General features: G+C 43.0%; 1 protein-coding gene and 2 non-coding genes across 3 annotated transcripts; 2 read left to right on the forward strand and 1 right to left on the reverse strand.

Annotated features, from left to right (window-relative positions):
* Positions 1-1,253: 1,253 nt before the first annotated feature.
* On the reverse strand, positions 1,254-2,725 carry LOC142777512 (uncharacterized). Its single transcript, XM_075882009.1, has 2 exons — positions 2,348-2,725; positions 1,254-1,541 (listed from the first exon to the last, which is right to left on the reverse strand). The coding sequence occupies exons 1-2, from the start codon at positions 2,661-2,663 to the stop codon at positions 1,306-1,308; spliced, it is 552 nt and encodes a 183-aa protein (XP_075738124.1). The 5' UTR covers positions 2,664-2,725; the 3' UTR covers positions 1,254-1,305.
* Positions 2,726-14,080: 11,355 nt separating this feature from the next.
* Positions 14,081-14,153, forward strand: TRNAT-CGU (transfer RNA threonine (anticodon CGU)). The gene has a single exon. It is a non-coding gene; the product is annotated as a tRNA-Thr (tRNA).
* A 383-nt stretch (positions 14,154-14,536) lies between these two features.
* Positions 14,537-14,609, forward strand: TRNAT-CGU (transfer RNA threonine (anticodon CGU)). Its single transcript has one exon. It is a non-coding gene; the product is annotated as a tRNA-Thr (tRNA).
* The last annotated feature ends 2,743 nt before the right edge of the window (positions 14,610-17,352 follow it).

Raw genomic sequence — 17,352 nt, forward strand, 5'->3', positions numbered from 1 at the left:
AGCATGACTGTTATATGCTGCTGCAAGTATAAATACAAGCACGTTTTATATCACGCATCAGGCCTGAAAGTAAAAGAGAAGTGTGGCAATTTATCCGGGTCATGCCTGGCCTGTTACTTGCACACATAATTCATAATACTGTTCTGTCCAACCTCAATATCGCTATGGCAGTAGCTAAGAGACCTTTACTGCGGAATACCTCAGCAGAATTTTATTTAAAATAACTTTACCCACATCCTTTTTCTGAAGTGTGTGATATACGTTAACCACATATTTCATGCAAAAGGCAGGCTTAATTTTACATAAAACTGTAGAAATAACTTATCTTCAATATTCCTGTTTTATGTTAGTCACACAACACGAGAAGCTATGTCGCCAGCACTTTTATAGTTGCATGCAGTTGGGCCGTATGACTAGCGGTGCCTGTGCTCCCGATGTCGGCAAACCCATAGCTCTTGGTGACTCCAACAGCTGGCCATGGCATGACATTGGTTGTGTCTGCACATACAAAAGAAGCAGAACTGGTGCTCTGCTGGCATGCGACGTAATCAGAAAAGCCTCTTTATGGTAGAGGCACAAATATTTGTGTGTTTGCATGCTTCTACGTGAACACGCGACATTTTTAACAAATCAGTACGTGATGAAAATATAAAAAGTAATAACAGTTGTAAATATGAAAATAAATAGTGTGAGCTGGTGGCATGCAACACCGTCACTCTGCAAACATACAAGCCCCTTACCAGTAATCACACATGGTGACAGATACTTCATGTGCATGCATACGGTATCAGACACAAACACAATAAAGAAAGCGACTGTCCTTCACGAATATGAGCTTCAGTTGTAGCAAAAATATTGATTCAATTGGCGAATTCTATCCCTGGCAAATCAAGAGTACTAGCTCGTGGGCTAGTCAGCCTCTTGCTGCCGGGAAGTGGCGCTGGGAAAAGGGCATCTGTACACAAAAGCAAAGTTGAAATACAATTCCAAAGTTGGGCTTATTATAAGGCCACCCATGATGTGAAATGTATGTGTCACACAAGTACTTGCTGAACCACGTCAAATTATGCTAAGAACGTTTTAAAAGAGTAATAGCAGGCTTATTACATAGCATTACTTTCTGTTAACAACATGGCATGTTCTTGTAATGAGAATGAGAATTATTTGTACACGTAAATTTTAGTAAAATGTATATGCAAATGGTAGGAACAGAGGCATTAGTCACAAAACAAAACAACATTGAAACGCAACACCTCCCACATGTATACATGAGAAAGTTGATGCAATATAGCAGCAAGACAGTTGCTACATCTGACAGTTTTTGCCCATTCGTCTTTTACCAAGCAGCTCTTCCGTGTTATCTTGGCTACCAGTGAGCATGCTCTCGAATATCCGCGACGGCGATAAAGAAAGCACTGGCTGATTGAGGTGGACTCCATCGCTGTCATAAGGGTTCTGGAGCCGTGTCCCCATGTGTGATGCCGCCGCTCCAACTAGCGCCAATGAGGGGCTCATTGGCCGGCAGGTAGATGGCCCGCCCCCTAAAGTGCGAAAATGTTGTTACGTGGATACATTGAAATTTCAAGTGACAGCACAAAGAAAGTGCTTGAGGAAGACAACGCATATGCGAGAGAAATAGGCAGCGAAAATTTATGGTACACAGATAACTATTTAATGTACTTCTACTACTACTACTCATTCATTTATTTTTTCATCATACCTTACAAAGCCCAATACGGAATCAAGTAAGAGGGGCTAGTACAAAGTAAATAAAGAAATATACATCAGTTAATACAAGAAAAGAAATTAAGAGAAAAAACTGTACAGTGATATAAGTTCGAGAAAAAATTATGTCCTGCAAAAATAGACAGAAATACTGACAAAGAAACCAAAACTTGCACTCATATATAATATATATGTATATAGAGTGCAAAGCACGTTCAAACTGAGCAAAAGCATTTCTTAATTCATAGTGAAATGACACACTTGCCACCCGGTGGCGAAAAAAAGTGCAGGAAGATTTTGCCGACAAAAAAAAAGAACGGTGACGACGTGATGCTATTTAAAAATGTTTCTGCAAGCGAAAAACCGTCACCCCCTTCCCCTGAAAGAGAACCCTGTGCACGCCTATGATTCGCACAATTCTTGCAGGTACACTATTATTTACGACATATAATTCAGAGCGGAACCTATGCCCTTATTAGGGCGTTTTCGGATAGCTTACGCAAGAGACGCAATTTGAAAACTCATATATGACCCCCATACGCAAACGCTACGCCCACGAGGCCTGCTAACTTAGTGCTATTCGAAACTCCCCGATTACAGTAGTAAACAAACGTAAACTTACCTGTGGCATACAAGTTTCGCTTTCGCTCTGACTGCTTCTTCTTCCACTTGGACTTTTCATTGTCCCACAACTTACGCAGCTGTGCCACCGTAACGCGACGAATGCCTGGTTGGCTGTTGTATTCGCTAGTCAGTTTTTCCCAGGCACTGTCCTTAGCGCGCTTGGTGAGCGCGTCAGTTCTCTTGTTTTCGATAACTGCCTTGTGCCGCGTCACCAGATTGACAAGCAGTTCACGCTCCTCACGCGTGAACACGAACCGCGTTGCGGTGGTCTTCCTGCCGTCACGCGCGATGCCACCGTCATCGTTGAAAGACATTGCACCGTTCGTCACTACGGCACCACGACACGAGGTGCAACAAAACTTCGTTCACACGTGCAAACGAGTCTTCGCGAAACCGGCATCTAATCTTGGCGGCTTCGGCTCTGGCGTGGCTTGGCTAATATGGTGCCTGCCTGATATTGAAACTAGCTTATAGTATTTGAAATCTCGCTTAATACTTCCACCGTATACACATTTAATGACAGTCGACAATTTTTTAACCCATCCAAAGTACTTTAACCTAAATTTTTGTTATTTAATGTGGTATTTTATCACATACCCTCGCTACCAGATGCGTCTTGCGTAAGTCAAGTGAAGGAGCGTTTCTCGAGTCGGCCCTTGGCGAAGGAGCCCTCGAGTAGCGTTCATGAAACACATCGGCTCCTTGAGTGGACGAGCACGCTCCGCCTTGACTTCGTCAAGTCGAGGAGCGTTTGTGAAGGAGCGTTTGTTAAGTGAAGGAGCGTTTGTGAATACAAGCCTAGGTCTTTTAGGAGCGTGAATTCATCATACCTTCCATTGCCAGGGCAGAATGTAAGTCCGCGTGATAGTATACTCAATTCTTTTTTGCTAAGTTCTTTGTCGGAAAGGTTAATAACGTTTGGCTATTTGGGGTGTGGTGGCAAATTTTTTTGAACGTGAGATGGTTTGGTATTTTTTCTGTAAGCAGCAGTGGGTATAGCTTGTGACACATTGTCCCGCGCAAATTTCTTCCTCTTAGGTTTTTCAATTTTCTCCATTTTTTTGTGCTCAAATACGTCGAGTTCTTTAGCTTCCCACTCCGAAAGAGAAAAGTTATTTCTTAAATACCGCTCCTCGTCTGTCAGTGCGTTTAGAGTCTTTCTACAGTGTTCGATGGTGACCTTCGTTAGCTCCTGTGTGGCGTGATCAAGAATTTCGTTCCACCGTTTCAATTCCCCTTCGGCAAAGTTATGCATCAATGGTGTTAGCGACAAGCAGAGCCCCTTCGGAGCCGTACCCCCCAGTACATATTGTTCGAGGCTTTGCACGTGAAGTTCGTGCCGTATTTTTTTGTCAACAATTTTTCTAAGTTTAAGAGAATTTGGACCCGTTCTATGGCTTGGTTCATCTGAAACGGACGGTGTTTGCCCACTCGCACAGCCAGTATGTCACTTTGCACGGACGCGGCGAATAGAGCCGCAAGGTGCCCGGAGGTCGTACTTGGTTTGGGTTGGAGCTCCATCCCGTTGTGCCTCCCGTGACGAGCTGGCCTGTAGACGCCTGCTGTTGGCTGCTGGTGGTTGCTGCTTGCTCTTTGATGATGTTGGCTGCTGATTTTTCCTTTTGGGTGGTGTATTCTGGCCACTCGTTGCTGTTGACTGTGGTACAGCTGGCCGTCGTTTTTGGCCCGGATTACCCTTCGTCGCCGTTTCCGGGGTGTCTGTTGTAGGCGTCGACGACAGCCGTGGCAAGCGTGATGGCGGTTGTGCACTCGGTGAGAGGGGTCCCGACGGGGTATGCTGGCTTGTAGAAGAGCAGCGGCTGTTTCTGGGGCTGCTTGGTTTATTTTCTTCTTTTTGCCGCCTCGACAGGTGGCATCGGAAGAGTCACGCCGCAGTGCTTGGGAGTGGGATGGTGTCTCCCGAAGCTCGTACGCCCCCGCCTCCGGTTGCGGCGCGTGTTCCAGCCAGTTGTTGATGTATGGCCGCCGTAGGTCGAGGAGCAGGTTGTAGATGTTTCAGGCCAGGAGAGACACTCCAGCGAATATCGCGTGCAGACCATCGGCCGCGAGTACGGTGCATGGCAGGAGCGCGTCGATGCGATTGTTCACATAGAAGGCGCCCTCTCTCTCATGGCACAAACTCAGCCGTCGCAAGTTAAACTCCCGAGCCTCGAAGTTGAACCGCCTCACCGCACGCCAGTTGTGTCGGCGGAGTCATTGGTTGGAGGCTCGTGGGAGCACTAGTGTGGCAAACACCATAGGAATATCTGGTCTCTCAAGCCGGATGCGGTCAAGGAGGGCGACGTAACAGTTCAATGCTGTAGGGGCATCCGTATTGGCCAGGTCGTTAGTTCCAACGTGGAGAATAAGGTTCGAGGTACCTTTACGGACGAAGTCCAATAGCTCTCTGATGTCGCCAATGCATGTGCCAGGCTGACAGATAAAGGCAGGTGAATGGGGGCTGGCCGGATCGAAGTGTTGATGCAGGTACTTTAGTTGTGAGTCACCGACTATTACAGTCGAGGCTCCGTAGATCGGAAACCTCCATGTAAGTTGTTTGCGAAAAGCGCGGGCAGCAGCCATTTGTGGTAAGGCTTATATGCAGAAGAATAACTTCAGTTGCCGCAAGGTTATAAATATGAAAGTAGATGCGCTTTCAAATAACAACTGTTTATTGTGCCGACGTTTCGACGGGAACCCCGTCTTTTTCAAGGCATAATACTATTTCCACGTGTTCCGTGTCTTCTTATAGCCTGTCGAGACAGGAGGAAAGGGGTCAAAAGAAAAGTAAAAAAGGAAAAAAGAGAAAAAAGAGAGAGAGAGAGAAAAAAGAAGAGGAAACAGCGAAACGAGAGGACAAACATTAAATAAAATATAGAAAATCTAGGAGAAGAAGCAAGGCCGACACGGCGTAATTAGACAGGGGCAGCATTTCAACAGAGTAGGGCAGAGGTAGATGAGCAATGTCATCATTGTCAACAATACCTCCTCCGCACCCACTCTTTCCCAAGTGGGCAGTAAGCCGCCGTTCTTGTATTTCACCTTTCCGTGTAATCCGCTGGCGGCTCGTTCCTCTTTGAAGTTTAAGACAAGTTAACGGGGAGGGCTTAAGCGCTTCGAGTGCATGCTGGTGGCGTCGGGAGGAACGAAAAAGCCGGTGGTTGAGGCACCGCCATCGATATTCATTATATGCGATGGCTCCTTGTCAGTGAAGGAACAGAATGTGCGTTAAAACAAAAAGAAGGAAAAAAAAGAACAGAGGGGGGAGACTGTAGGACATCCGGGACAGTCACCACACAGTTGCGGCTCACTGGGAAGACATGCGCGCATGTATGAAAAAGTTATCAAAACCACCTAGCTGTCAGCTTCTTGTCAGTGAAGGAACAGAATGTGCGTTGAAACTTAGAGAAGAAAAAAAAGAAAAGAAAAAGGGAGGGGGACCGTACGACATCCGCGACCACTTATCTGTGCGTTCCGGCTGTGCTTGATGAGGCAAATCATTTCTATGTTGTCAGATGCATAGGCCAAAAGCTTTCGTAGCGGGTAATATTATTGTCGTGATGAAACCGGACTGATTAGAGAGAAGCGTTTGCGTCTTTTAGCGGTCGTAACGCTGACAGAGTTCCTGGGTTTTGATTTATTCCGTATTTTATCGTGTTAAACTTGTAGATAAAATAAGATTCCCGTTGTTCCCGTTCTCTCATTGTTCGAAAGTTGTTTTCAAGTAGTGTAACCCTGATGTCATCAAAGCTGTGGTCTTTTAATGTGCAGTGTTTTGAAAGTGGAAGGCCCGGCAGAGATCGTACATGTGCCCGATGGTTGTTGAATCCAATTCAAAACGGAGTGTCTGTCTGGCGCACGTATTGCTTGTTACATACCCCACATTCCAGGAGTTATATGACGTTGTCTGAGTCACAGTCTAGTGCACCTCTTATCCTGTGCTTAAAATCCGAGTGGGTGCTTTTCACCACTGTCGTTGTCTGCATGTGTTTGCATACCTTGCATCTGCTTTTTCCGCAAGGGTGACACCCAATTTGAGGTTTCACACCTATCTTTGAATTTATTAAATGATCCTTTATATTTTTCGGCCGTCTGTATACAACACAAGGAGGAGAAGTGAAAATTTTGGATAGTCGCACGCTCTGTTCCAATATGTTAAAGTGTTTTTTAGGACCTTGTTTATGTTCGGTGGGTTGCTCGTGAAAGTTAATAGCAAGTTTTTGTTGCGGTGTTGCTCGGCGTTTTTCTGGTGGTTGAGAAGAATCTGGCGGTCCAGATTTTCAGCTTTTTTGATGACGTCATCGATGATAGCTGGCGGGTATTCTTGATTAAGGAGTACTTCGCGCATATGTGTGCTGTTTTTGTGGAAGTCCTCGGTGCGGGAGCAGATTCGTCGGAATCTGTGTGCTTGGGAATAGGGAATGCTGGTCTTGCAATGTCGCGGGTGGCAGCTTTTGAAGTGCAGGTATTGTTGCCTGTCCGTAGGTTTTCTGTATACGTGAGTTACCAACGCTCCATCGTCAAAAGAAAAAATACCAAACCATCTCACGTTGAAAAAAATTTGCCACCACACCCCAAAGAGCCAAACGTTATTAACCTTTCCGACAAAGAACTTAGCGAAGAAGAATTGAGTATGCTATCACACGGACTTACATTCTGCCCTGGCAACGGAAGGTATGATGAATTCACGCTCCTAAAAGACCTAGGCCCGTATTCACAAACGCTCCTCCACTCGACCCTTCACTCGAAACGCTCCTTAAGTGGCGTTTTCCCATTCACAAACCACCCTTCACTTGAAGCGCTTCCTTCACTTGCGAAAATCTTGAGCGTTTCCTCGAGATTGTCAAGGAAGCGATCAAGCTACCTTGAATCGTCCCTCGAGTGAAATATTTGCGCCAGCATCGCGTCCATGGCGGAGCCCGTCTCGCTTTGACGGCGTTGATCGATAAAGTTGCCTGCCACCGCCGCGTTCTTTCGACAATGACGTTGCGCGTTTACTACGGAGCTGTTTTCGAACGGTTCAGCAACGGCTATTGTGGCGCCGGGACAAGCGGGCGTGGTGTCAAGAGGAGCACTCACCAGTGCCGTGATGTGTTGCGTTCCTTGCATGAGCCAGTGGATTACCTGCCTTCAGGTGTGCGTATACTCCTCGTGCGAGTGCTCCATGACTTATTGCGGATGCCAGTGCTTTGAAGTGTTTTGATGAAGCTCGCACACCGCATCAGTTCAAGCGTGGTGCGAAAGCTTGACAAGCAAGCGGCATAGCAAACTTTTGATGCGCTGGGTTCACCGTACTTTAGAGTGGCTTCCTCTCCGGTGAACCTTTGCTGGCCTAGCAGAAATTTACGACGAAGCACACCTCCGTTAGACGACCATCTGTACCAATGAGAAGGTAAGTTCTCCCGTGTTTTTTATTTTTTTCCTGCTTCGGTGAGATTACTATTAAAGACAGTTTAGGAAAAGCACAACACAATACATTGGGCGCAATGAGTGTGCCGCTGTAGCTACTACGCGTGAAACACAGCTTCTTTATGCAGTGTCTATGCAGTTCACAATACCAATCAACAACCAAATACACAATTAGGGGATCAAGCAGATGATCATGCTCTGTGAAACGTGCATGTAGGCAAACGTGCGTGGAGTGTCGTATGAAAACGCAAACATATGAAATATAAATACAGCAGATACATAATGAGATTGTTTTTTTTAATTTAACCCTATTCCTTCCCCCCGAAGAAGAATTGCTGGATATGGCACTGATTCGTGCAATTAGATATTGAAATTATATACCCATATGCCTGGTCAGCTGCCCAAGTGCCTGAGCTAAACATGTGTCAAAATAGTCAAAGCTCAATACTTCAACCATGTCTGTTCTTGAACGCGAGACATACTAATGACTGTGTGCACCGCTAGAATTAAAGAAAAATGCGGCTTTTGTATCCAAGCTATTACGTTTTTCTAATATTATTTCTTGCCTCTTTTGTGCAGGGGACCAGCTGCCGACAGAAAAACACAGAGAAAAGGCCTCCTAAAATCTGCCGTATTATCAATGCATTGCAGAGTTTGCACGACTGTATACGAAAGCACAAAAACAGCAGTGAATGCGTGCAGCTACACTGCATTAGGCGCGCTATGGCGTCTACTTCCTTAATCTTATTTATGATGTCCTCCGAGCTCGTACTTTATCTTTACAGTGTGTAGGTTGCATATGTTAGATAATATGTATATGCATATGTATATGCATATGTTTACAGTGTGTAAGTTCCATATGTTTGTTATGTTTGCCACGTTGCTCCTCATCAGCCACATGTAATAAAGGTCCACTTGCCATTCACAACTTCTGTTTTGTTCATTTACCAATACATAATTATCGTCGTGTTTGTCTTTCCATGATGAGACAGGACTGCAAAAACCACTTCTCCGATTCTACAGGAAAGCAGATCTAGGAAAATTAAACTTGTTTTATATAAAGCAGCACCACTCCTCTTCCACGGAACTGAGATGGCGTGGTTCTAACTGGTAGACTTGCTAATGATGCAGCAATAGCGGATATTTTATTTACAGGGTTCTGACCAGATGTATCCGTGATGACTGCAATACTCTTGAGCATTTTTCACCGCTTTGTTGCACTGGTCTTCAATAAATCAGCAGAATAATATACGCTGCTCTTGACGACACTTTCTCGAAGGTTGAGAGAACCCACAGGATAGTTTTTAAAACAGAACAGCGCCAAAAGTCAGACGCGGCTTCAATTTTATGATTTCCAAAAAAATAAAACATCCCCTATAATTTATGTTGTGCCGGGGCTTTGGAATGCAGCACAGACACCACGATCCTTTTCAACCGGTATTTCCAGTAGTTATATTGCAAATAAAATCCAAAACATTAGTGCGAAGGTCATTCAGGCACTTACGAATGTGCTTTTGAGCATGCAGATGAAGGAGACGGGAAAAAAATTTAGGACGTTGCCGCTGTCTGAACTTGGACACGGAAGCTACACAAATTTAAAGGTTACGTCTATGCGAATCTGTCAAATTAGACGCATCCACAAATTCAGGGCAAATAGAAAAACAATGAATAAACAATAACTTATTCCTTGGAAGTTTAAAATGTTAAAGTTGACACACACACACACACCAGTCCCTGTTAACTGAATATATATGTTTCTAAATGAAGAAAACAATTTTACAATGTATTTTTCGCCAATAGGGAAAGAAAGGCATACGATCGTTTTTCTTACCTTGCGTAGCAGTCTAATTCGAACGCGCAGCCACGAGTATAACATGCCTAGTTTTTAACGCTACCCTGGTATAACCTTGAACATCAGTTGCGAGCAATGTCTTTCAAATTTTCTATTATACGCAGAGGAACAACTACGAAAGCGCCACGATAAAATTCGCAGTAAATGAGAAAAATAAACATTGCACAGGCCCCTGAAATTAGGAACTGTGCACGTACTCCCGTAGCGAGAACGAATTTACGTACGAGTAATTCTTATACATAATGTCGTGGTGAATGCTAAAAGCACGCCAATATAATGTGATATATAGTAAAACAATACTCATTCCACCGCGTTATACATTCGGTGGCTACATTAGTGATCAGAAGGCTCTCAGTAAAGCGAAAGTAAACAAAGCAACAAACCATCTATTGCGCTTCCTGTCATCACTCACGTAGTTCGTTAGTCACCCCGGCGAAAGTAGGCTCTCAAACGACACACACGCAAAAACTACCGTAAATATAATCTCCAATTAATAGACGCATACAAGACAAAATAAACTAAGCAGGTAGACACGTTTAGCAGCAGACGAAATGTCAACAGCTGTTCGTTCAGCTGCCTGGGTGTGACTGTTGCCAGACTTGAAGCAGTGTTTCGCTAACTCTATCGGCACAAGGCTTAAGGAAACAACACTACCACTCTAAATGCACGTATTTTGCTGTAATATCAATTTAGAAAAAAGAATAACTAGAAAAAGCATTCTTATAATGTACAGAGATAGGCAATTCTTAACCACAATTGCGAATACTCTCGTTATCAGGCGCTTTTCTCGGCGCATGCAGTTCACTCAAGTGAAGGGAGCTTTTCCAAGGCCTCCCTTGGCGAAGGAAGTGTGGAGGAGCGTTCATGAAACGCAGCGGCCCCTTGAGCGGAGGAGCACGCTCCACCTTGACTTCGTCAAGTGAAGGAGCGTTTGTGAATACGGGCCCTAGACAACTTCGCACGAAATTTACGATTGGAGGAATATTTCTTTGATAAACCCGAAAAAGATAACGCACTTTTTCGTGGTGTAATCAGAAGGCAATGGACCCCAGACGCCAACAGAGATCAACATCTGGATCTCTATATAGACGCGGCTCAAAAAGATGTTATACATGCGTACAAGGTGCACAAACCAAGCTTGAATAACATATCAAAAACAGAAAAAGAGGTACTACTCACGTTGAGCAACTGCGAAGATCTCGTCATTAAACCAGCAGACAAAGGAGGCGCGATTGTTGTTCTGAATAGATCGGACTACATTGAGAAAGGCAAGCGACAACTAAATAACAAACAATTCTACAAACACCTCGACTTTGACCCTACCACGGAGCACAAAAAGATCATTGTAACAACCCTAGAGGATCTCACACGTGAAGGCGCCAATAATTCAAAGCTTAAAAAGGCACTTATTACGGTACATTCGGCGCCTTGTCGTTTTTACATGCTGCCATAGATTCATAAAGAGAATAACCCTACAGACCCATTATATCAGGCACGGGAACGCTAACGGAACCAATTTCCAGTTATGTTGATCCTTTAATCAAAGACATACCACCCACACATGAGTCCTTCTTGCGTGACACAAACCACTTCCTACGGGAAATAGCAGACGTGAAAATTCCAGACGGTGCATTTCTCGTAACATTGGTTGTTAGCTCACTCTACACAAATATCCCACATGACGATGGTGTAAGGGCGCTTGTTGAATCGTATGGCGCACACAACCCTGTCGCTTATCCAAGCAAAAAAATAATTGAAATCTTCACAAGACTTGTACTCGATTTGAACAGCTTTGAATATAACAACCAGTACTATCTCCAAATCAGCGGTACGGCAATGGGTACAAGAATGGCCCCAAACTACGCTAACATACTCATTCATCACATAGAGTCCAATTTTCTTTCATCATGTAATATCAAACCATTACTCTATAAACGGTACCTAGATGATATATTCATAAATTGGGCAGATTCGGAAAACGAGCTCCTCAAATTCATACAGGCATTCAACCAGGTACACCCCAGCATTTATTTTACACACTCCTACTCTAACACTGAAATAAACTTTCTTGATGTACTCATTCGAGTTGACGATGGTGCGTTGGTAACTAACGTATACAGAAAACCTACGGACAGGCAACAATACCTGCACTTCAAAAGCTGCCACCCGCGACATTGCGAGACCAGCATTCCCTATTCCCAAGCACACAGATTCCGACGAATCTGCTCCCGCACCGAGGACTTCCACAAAAACAGCACACATATGCGCAAAGTACTCCTTAATCAAGAATACCCGCCAGCTATCATCGATGACGCCATCAAAAAAGCTGAAAATCTGGACCGCCAGATTCTTCTCAACCACCAGAAAAACGCCGACCAACACCGCAACAAAAACTTGCTATTAACTTTCACGAGCAACCCACCGAACATAAACAAGGTCCTAAAAAACACTTTAACATATTGGAACAGAGCGTGCGACTATCCAAAATTTTCACTTCTCCTCCTTGTGTTGTATACAGACGGCCGAAAAATATAAAGGATCATTTAATAAATTCAAAGATAGGTGTGAAACCTCAAATTGGGTGTCACCCTTGCGGAAAAAGCAGATGCAAGGTATGCAAACACATGCAGACAACGACAGTGGCGAAAAGCACCCACTCGGATTTTAAGCACAGGATATGAGGTGCACTAGACTGTGACTCAGACAACGTGATATAACTCCTGGAATGTGGGGTATGTAACAAGCTATACGTGGGCCAGAGAGACACTCCGTTTAGAATTAGATTCAAGAACCATCGGGCACATGTACGATCTCTGCCAGGCCTTCCACTTTCAAAACACTGCACATTAAAAGACCACAGCTTTGATGACATCAGGGTCACACTACTAGAAAACAACTTTCGAGCAATCAGAGAACGGGAACAACGGGAATCTTATTTTATCTACAAATTTAACACAATAAAATACGGGATAAATGAACACGCAGGCACTCTGTCAGTGTTACAACCGCTAAAAGACGCAAACGCTTCTCTCTAATCAGTCCGGTTTCATTACGACAATAATATTACCCGCTAAGAAAGCTTTTGGCCTATGCATCTGACAACATAGAAATGATTTGCCTCATCAAGCACAGCCGGAACACACAGATAAGTGGTCCCGGATGTCGTACGGTCCCACCCCCCTTTTTCTTTTCTTTTTTTTTCTTCTTTAAGTTTCAACGCACATTCTGTTCCTTCACTGACAACGAGCTGACAGCTAGGTGGTTCCGTTAACTTTTTCAGACATGCACGCATGTCTTCCCAGTGAGCCGCAACTGTGTGGTGACTGTCTCGGATGTTGTACAGTCTCCCCCCCCCCTGTTCTTTTTTTTCCTTCTTTAATTTTTAACGCACATTCTGTTCCTCCACTGACAAGGAGCCGTCGCATATAATGAATATCGATGGCGGTGCCTCAATGACCGGCTTTTTCGTTCCTCCCGACGCCACCAGCACGCACTCGAAGCGCTTAAGCCCTCCCAATTAACTTGTCCTAAACTTCAAATAGGAACGAGCCGCCAGCGGTTTACACGGAAACGTGAAATACAAGAACGGCGGCTCACTGCCCACTTGGGGAAGAGTGGGTGCGGGGGAGGTATTGTTGACAATGATGACATTGCTCATCTACCTCTGTCCTACTCTGTTGAAATGCTGCCCCTGTCTAATTACGCCGTGTCGGTCTTGCTTCTTCTCCTAGATTTTCTATATTTTATTTAATGTTTGTCCTCCCGTTTCGCTGTTTCCTCTTCTTTTTTTTTCACTTTTCTCTTTTCTTTCTTTTTTTTCCTTTTTTTATTTTTCTTTTGACCCCTTCCCTCCTGTCTCGACAGGCTATAAGAAGACACGGAATATGTGTAAATAGTATTATGCCTTGAAAAAGACGGGGTTCCCGTCGAAACGTCGGCACAATAAACAGTTGTTGTGTGAAAGCGCATTCACTTTCATATATATATATATATATATATATATATATATATATATATATATATATATATATATTAGAGCATCGAACGCGTAATTCGAAGGTCGTAGGTTCGATTCCTGCTTACAGTTGGTAATTTTTTCATCCACTTTTCTTTCTTCTTATTTACATTCCATTAATGTTAATAACTTCCCCTGTACATTCCTTGGCATTACTGTCTGTTATATCTCATTATTATTGTGTTAAAAACACGGAAAAACGAGCCCTTAGGTATACACTTCTTTCCCTTATTTCATTGAACGAGGGTCTCGTACTGGCAGACTTGGTGTGTTCAGGTTGTATAAGAGGGACAATTAATCAGCTGCCCGCTCATAATAAGTTCACGTGCTACGTGACGCCAAACATGCGCATAAGAGTGTTTTCACACTCGTTGTTTGGCTTATAGATGGCGCTGACTGTCGCTCCTACTTCTAAATTCACAGATAAACCCAAAAAAGTGGATGGAGGGAGTGCCGCTGTAATAGCTCAGTGGTTAGAGCATCGAACGCGTAATTCGAAGGTCGTAGGTTCGATTCCTGCTTACAGTTGGTAATTTTTTCATCCACTTTTCTTTCTTCTTATTTACATTCCATTAATGTTAATAACTTACCCTGTACATTCCTTGGCATTACTGTCTGTTATATCTCATTATTATTGTGTTAAAAACACGGAAAAACGAGCCCTTAGGTATACACTTCTTTCCCTTATTTCATTGAACGAGGGTCTCGTACTGGCAGACTTGGTGTGTTCAGGTTGTATAAGAGGGACAATTAATCAGCTGCCCGCTCATAATAAGTTCACGTGCTACGTGACGCCAAACATGCGCATAAGAGTGTTTTCACACTCGTTGTTTGGCTTATAGATGGCGCTGACTGTCGCTCCTACTTCTAAATTCACAGATAAACCCAAAAAAGTGGATGGAGGGAGTGCCGCTGTAATAGCTCAGTGGTTAGAGCATCGAACGCGTAATTCGAAGGTCGTAGGTTCGATTCCTGCTTACAGTTGGTAATTTTTTCATCCACTTTTCTTTCTTCTTATTTACATTCCATTAATGTTAATAACTTCCCCTGTACATTCCTTGGCATTACTGTCTGTTATATCTCATTATTATTGTGTTGAAAAAACGGAAAAACGAGCCCTTAGGTATACACTTCTTTCCCTTATATATATATATATATATATATATATATATATATATATATATATATATATAAATATATATATATATACTCGGAAATTCGGATCACCTTCACCAGCGAAGAATCTTGGAATAATACCGTTATTACGTTCTGCCACGGCCGCTGGATGAAAAATTACTTATGTATGCAGTTTTTATTAAACGATGCACATGCAGAACATATGCGTGTTATTCTGGTGCCCAAGACTTGCGCAATAATTGCTTAATATTTGACTATTGCAAAAGTATGAGCGCTAAATTTTGAGCAACATTGGTGGGCACAGCGGATGGGGTCAGCCGTTTCATGTACTCGGTGCAGTTAAGAATGCACAAACAGACAAGCATACAGACAGACAGACAGACAGACAAACACAATTTTTCTTCAAAGGTCCCCAAGAACGACTATCTTCTTGAAAAGCTCACGAAACGGCTTTCCGGGTCGAGGGGCTTTCTATGGGAGAGCGCGTCTCAGCAGTTGTGGCCGCTGCAGCACGACGGCGCCATAAAATCTACTTGACTACATGCTACGGCCACTCAACGACCATGCTGGCGTATATATATATATATATATAATATATATATATATATATATATATATATATATATATATATATATATATATATATATATATATATATATATATATATATATATATATATATATATATATATATATATATATATATATATGCAAAATGACAAAAGCGCCGACCAAGGTGAAATACGAAAACTTAAAAAACAATTTCGGGAGTGTCCTCCCTTCATCAGGGGATGAGTTAACTCATCTCCTGATGAAGGGAGGACCCCTCCTGAAACTGTTGGGAAATAAATATATTTATCCTTGTTGACAACGCTCCTGTTGTGCCATATCTCATATATATATATATATATATATATATATATATATATATATATATGAGATCTAACAGACAGTACTGCCAAGGAATGTACAGGGGAAGTTATTAGAACCAATGGAATGTAAATAAGAAGAAAAAAAAGTGGGTGAAAAAATAGCCAGCCGTGAGCAGAAGCCGTGAGCAACCAGCCGTGAGCGCAGCCGTGAGCCGTCCTGCTCACGGCTGGCTATTTTTTCACCCACTTTTCTTTCTTGACAAGAGACAAATTAACCAAGAGACAAAACTGACAAGAGACAAATTAACCACTTAAATTTTGGAAGTACTTATCAAAGCCAAATAGCATAGTAACTAAAATGGAAATATCGGGTAGTCTTGTTAAAGATGCACGAATTATTGCAGATGCTTTCAACATTTACTTCCAATCAGTTTTCACGCGTACGCAGCCTTCATTTTTGCCATCGTCTAACGGTGAAAATCACATGCCAGAGTTAACAATACCATAGTCTCGCATACTTAACCTGCTTCCTCAACTCAATGTCAAAAAATCACAAGGCCCGGATGAAATTTCTAATGCTTTTCTTTAGCGCTATGCCGCTCGGCTAACCCCTTTTCTGTAGTAGGTATTTTCCTTATCATTAAAAACAGGTGTACTCCCTGATGATTGGTTGTGTGCAAAAGTAATTCCTATCCATAAAAGTGGGAAGAAACAACTGATAAACACATAAAGGCCAATATCACTGACAAGTACATGCTGCAAGCTAATGGAGCACATAATAAACAAAGCACTCATGAACTATCTAGAGGAAAATAATCTGCTATATTCGAACGAATACGGTTTTAGAAGGAAGCTTTCAACCACTACACAACTTTTAGAGATTACTCATGACTTTGCTTTAGCTATTGATTCTAGACTGCAAATTGATGCAATATTTATTAATTTTTCTAAGGCATTCGACCGCGTTCTGCACTCGTTGCTCATACATAAACTTGTATCATTTGGGGTTGACTCAAAAATAGTCCATTGGATTGCCGCTTATTTTTCCAACCGCACCCAGTAAGTTTCTTTTAATAATAGCGACTCCGACCGTGCCGACGTGTTCTCTAGTGTTCTCAAGGGTCCGTACTAGGACCTACACTCTTCCTCATATACATCAATAACATCTACACTGCTATGGAACTAGGTATTACAATGAGGCTTTTTGCAGATGACTGCGTCATATACTCTCCCACTAGCACTACAGAAGACCAGGTGAAACTAGACAAATCTTTAGAAAATATTGCGCAATGGTGTGAAAAACATGGTATGCAAATTAATACAAACAAAACCATGTGCATTACAATTTCCCATAGAAAGACACGACTTCACTTTCAGTACAACTTCTCTGGGGCAGACACCAAGCACGTAAATACCGTCAAGTACCTGGGGGTCACAATAACATCATCGTTAAAGTGGGATGTCCACATTGATCAAATTTTTGCACGTGCATTTAAACAACTAGGTTTTTTAAGGCATAAACTAACCGGAACTTCCCCTCAAGTTAAACTAACAACGTACAAGACGCTCATTACACCCATCCTGGAATATTCAGCTATAGTTTGGAACCCGCACCAAAAGAACATGATTGATGCATTGGAAAAAATTCAAAACCGGGCTCTTAGGTTTATTTTTCAACGTATGCCAGGCGGGAGAGTGTTTCCTCGCTGCGTTTGCAA

This window comes from Rhipicephalus microplus, chromosome X (genome assembly GCF_043290135.1).
Source record: "Rhipicephalus microplus isolate Deutch F79 chromosome X, USDA_Rmic, whole genome shotgun sequence".
NCBI classification, from domain to species: domain Eukaryota; kingdom Metazoa; phylum Arthropoda; class Arachnida; order Ixodida; family Ixodidae; genus Rhipicephalus; species Rhipicephalus microplus.

Coding starts and splice junctions, on each gene's coding strand:
- LOC142777512 (XM_075882009.1), bottom strand. CDS start 2,663: ATGTCTTTCAACGATGACGGTGGCATCGCGCGTGACGGCAGGAAGACC. Junction 1,542..2,347: donor GCGAAACTTGTATGCCACAG/GTAAGTTTACGT, acceptor TTCGCACTTTAG/GGGGCGGGCCATCTACCTGC.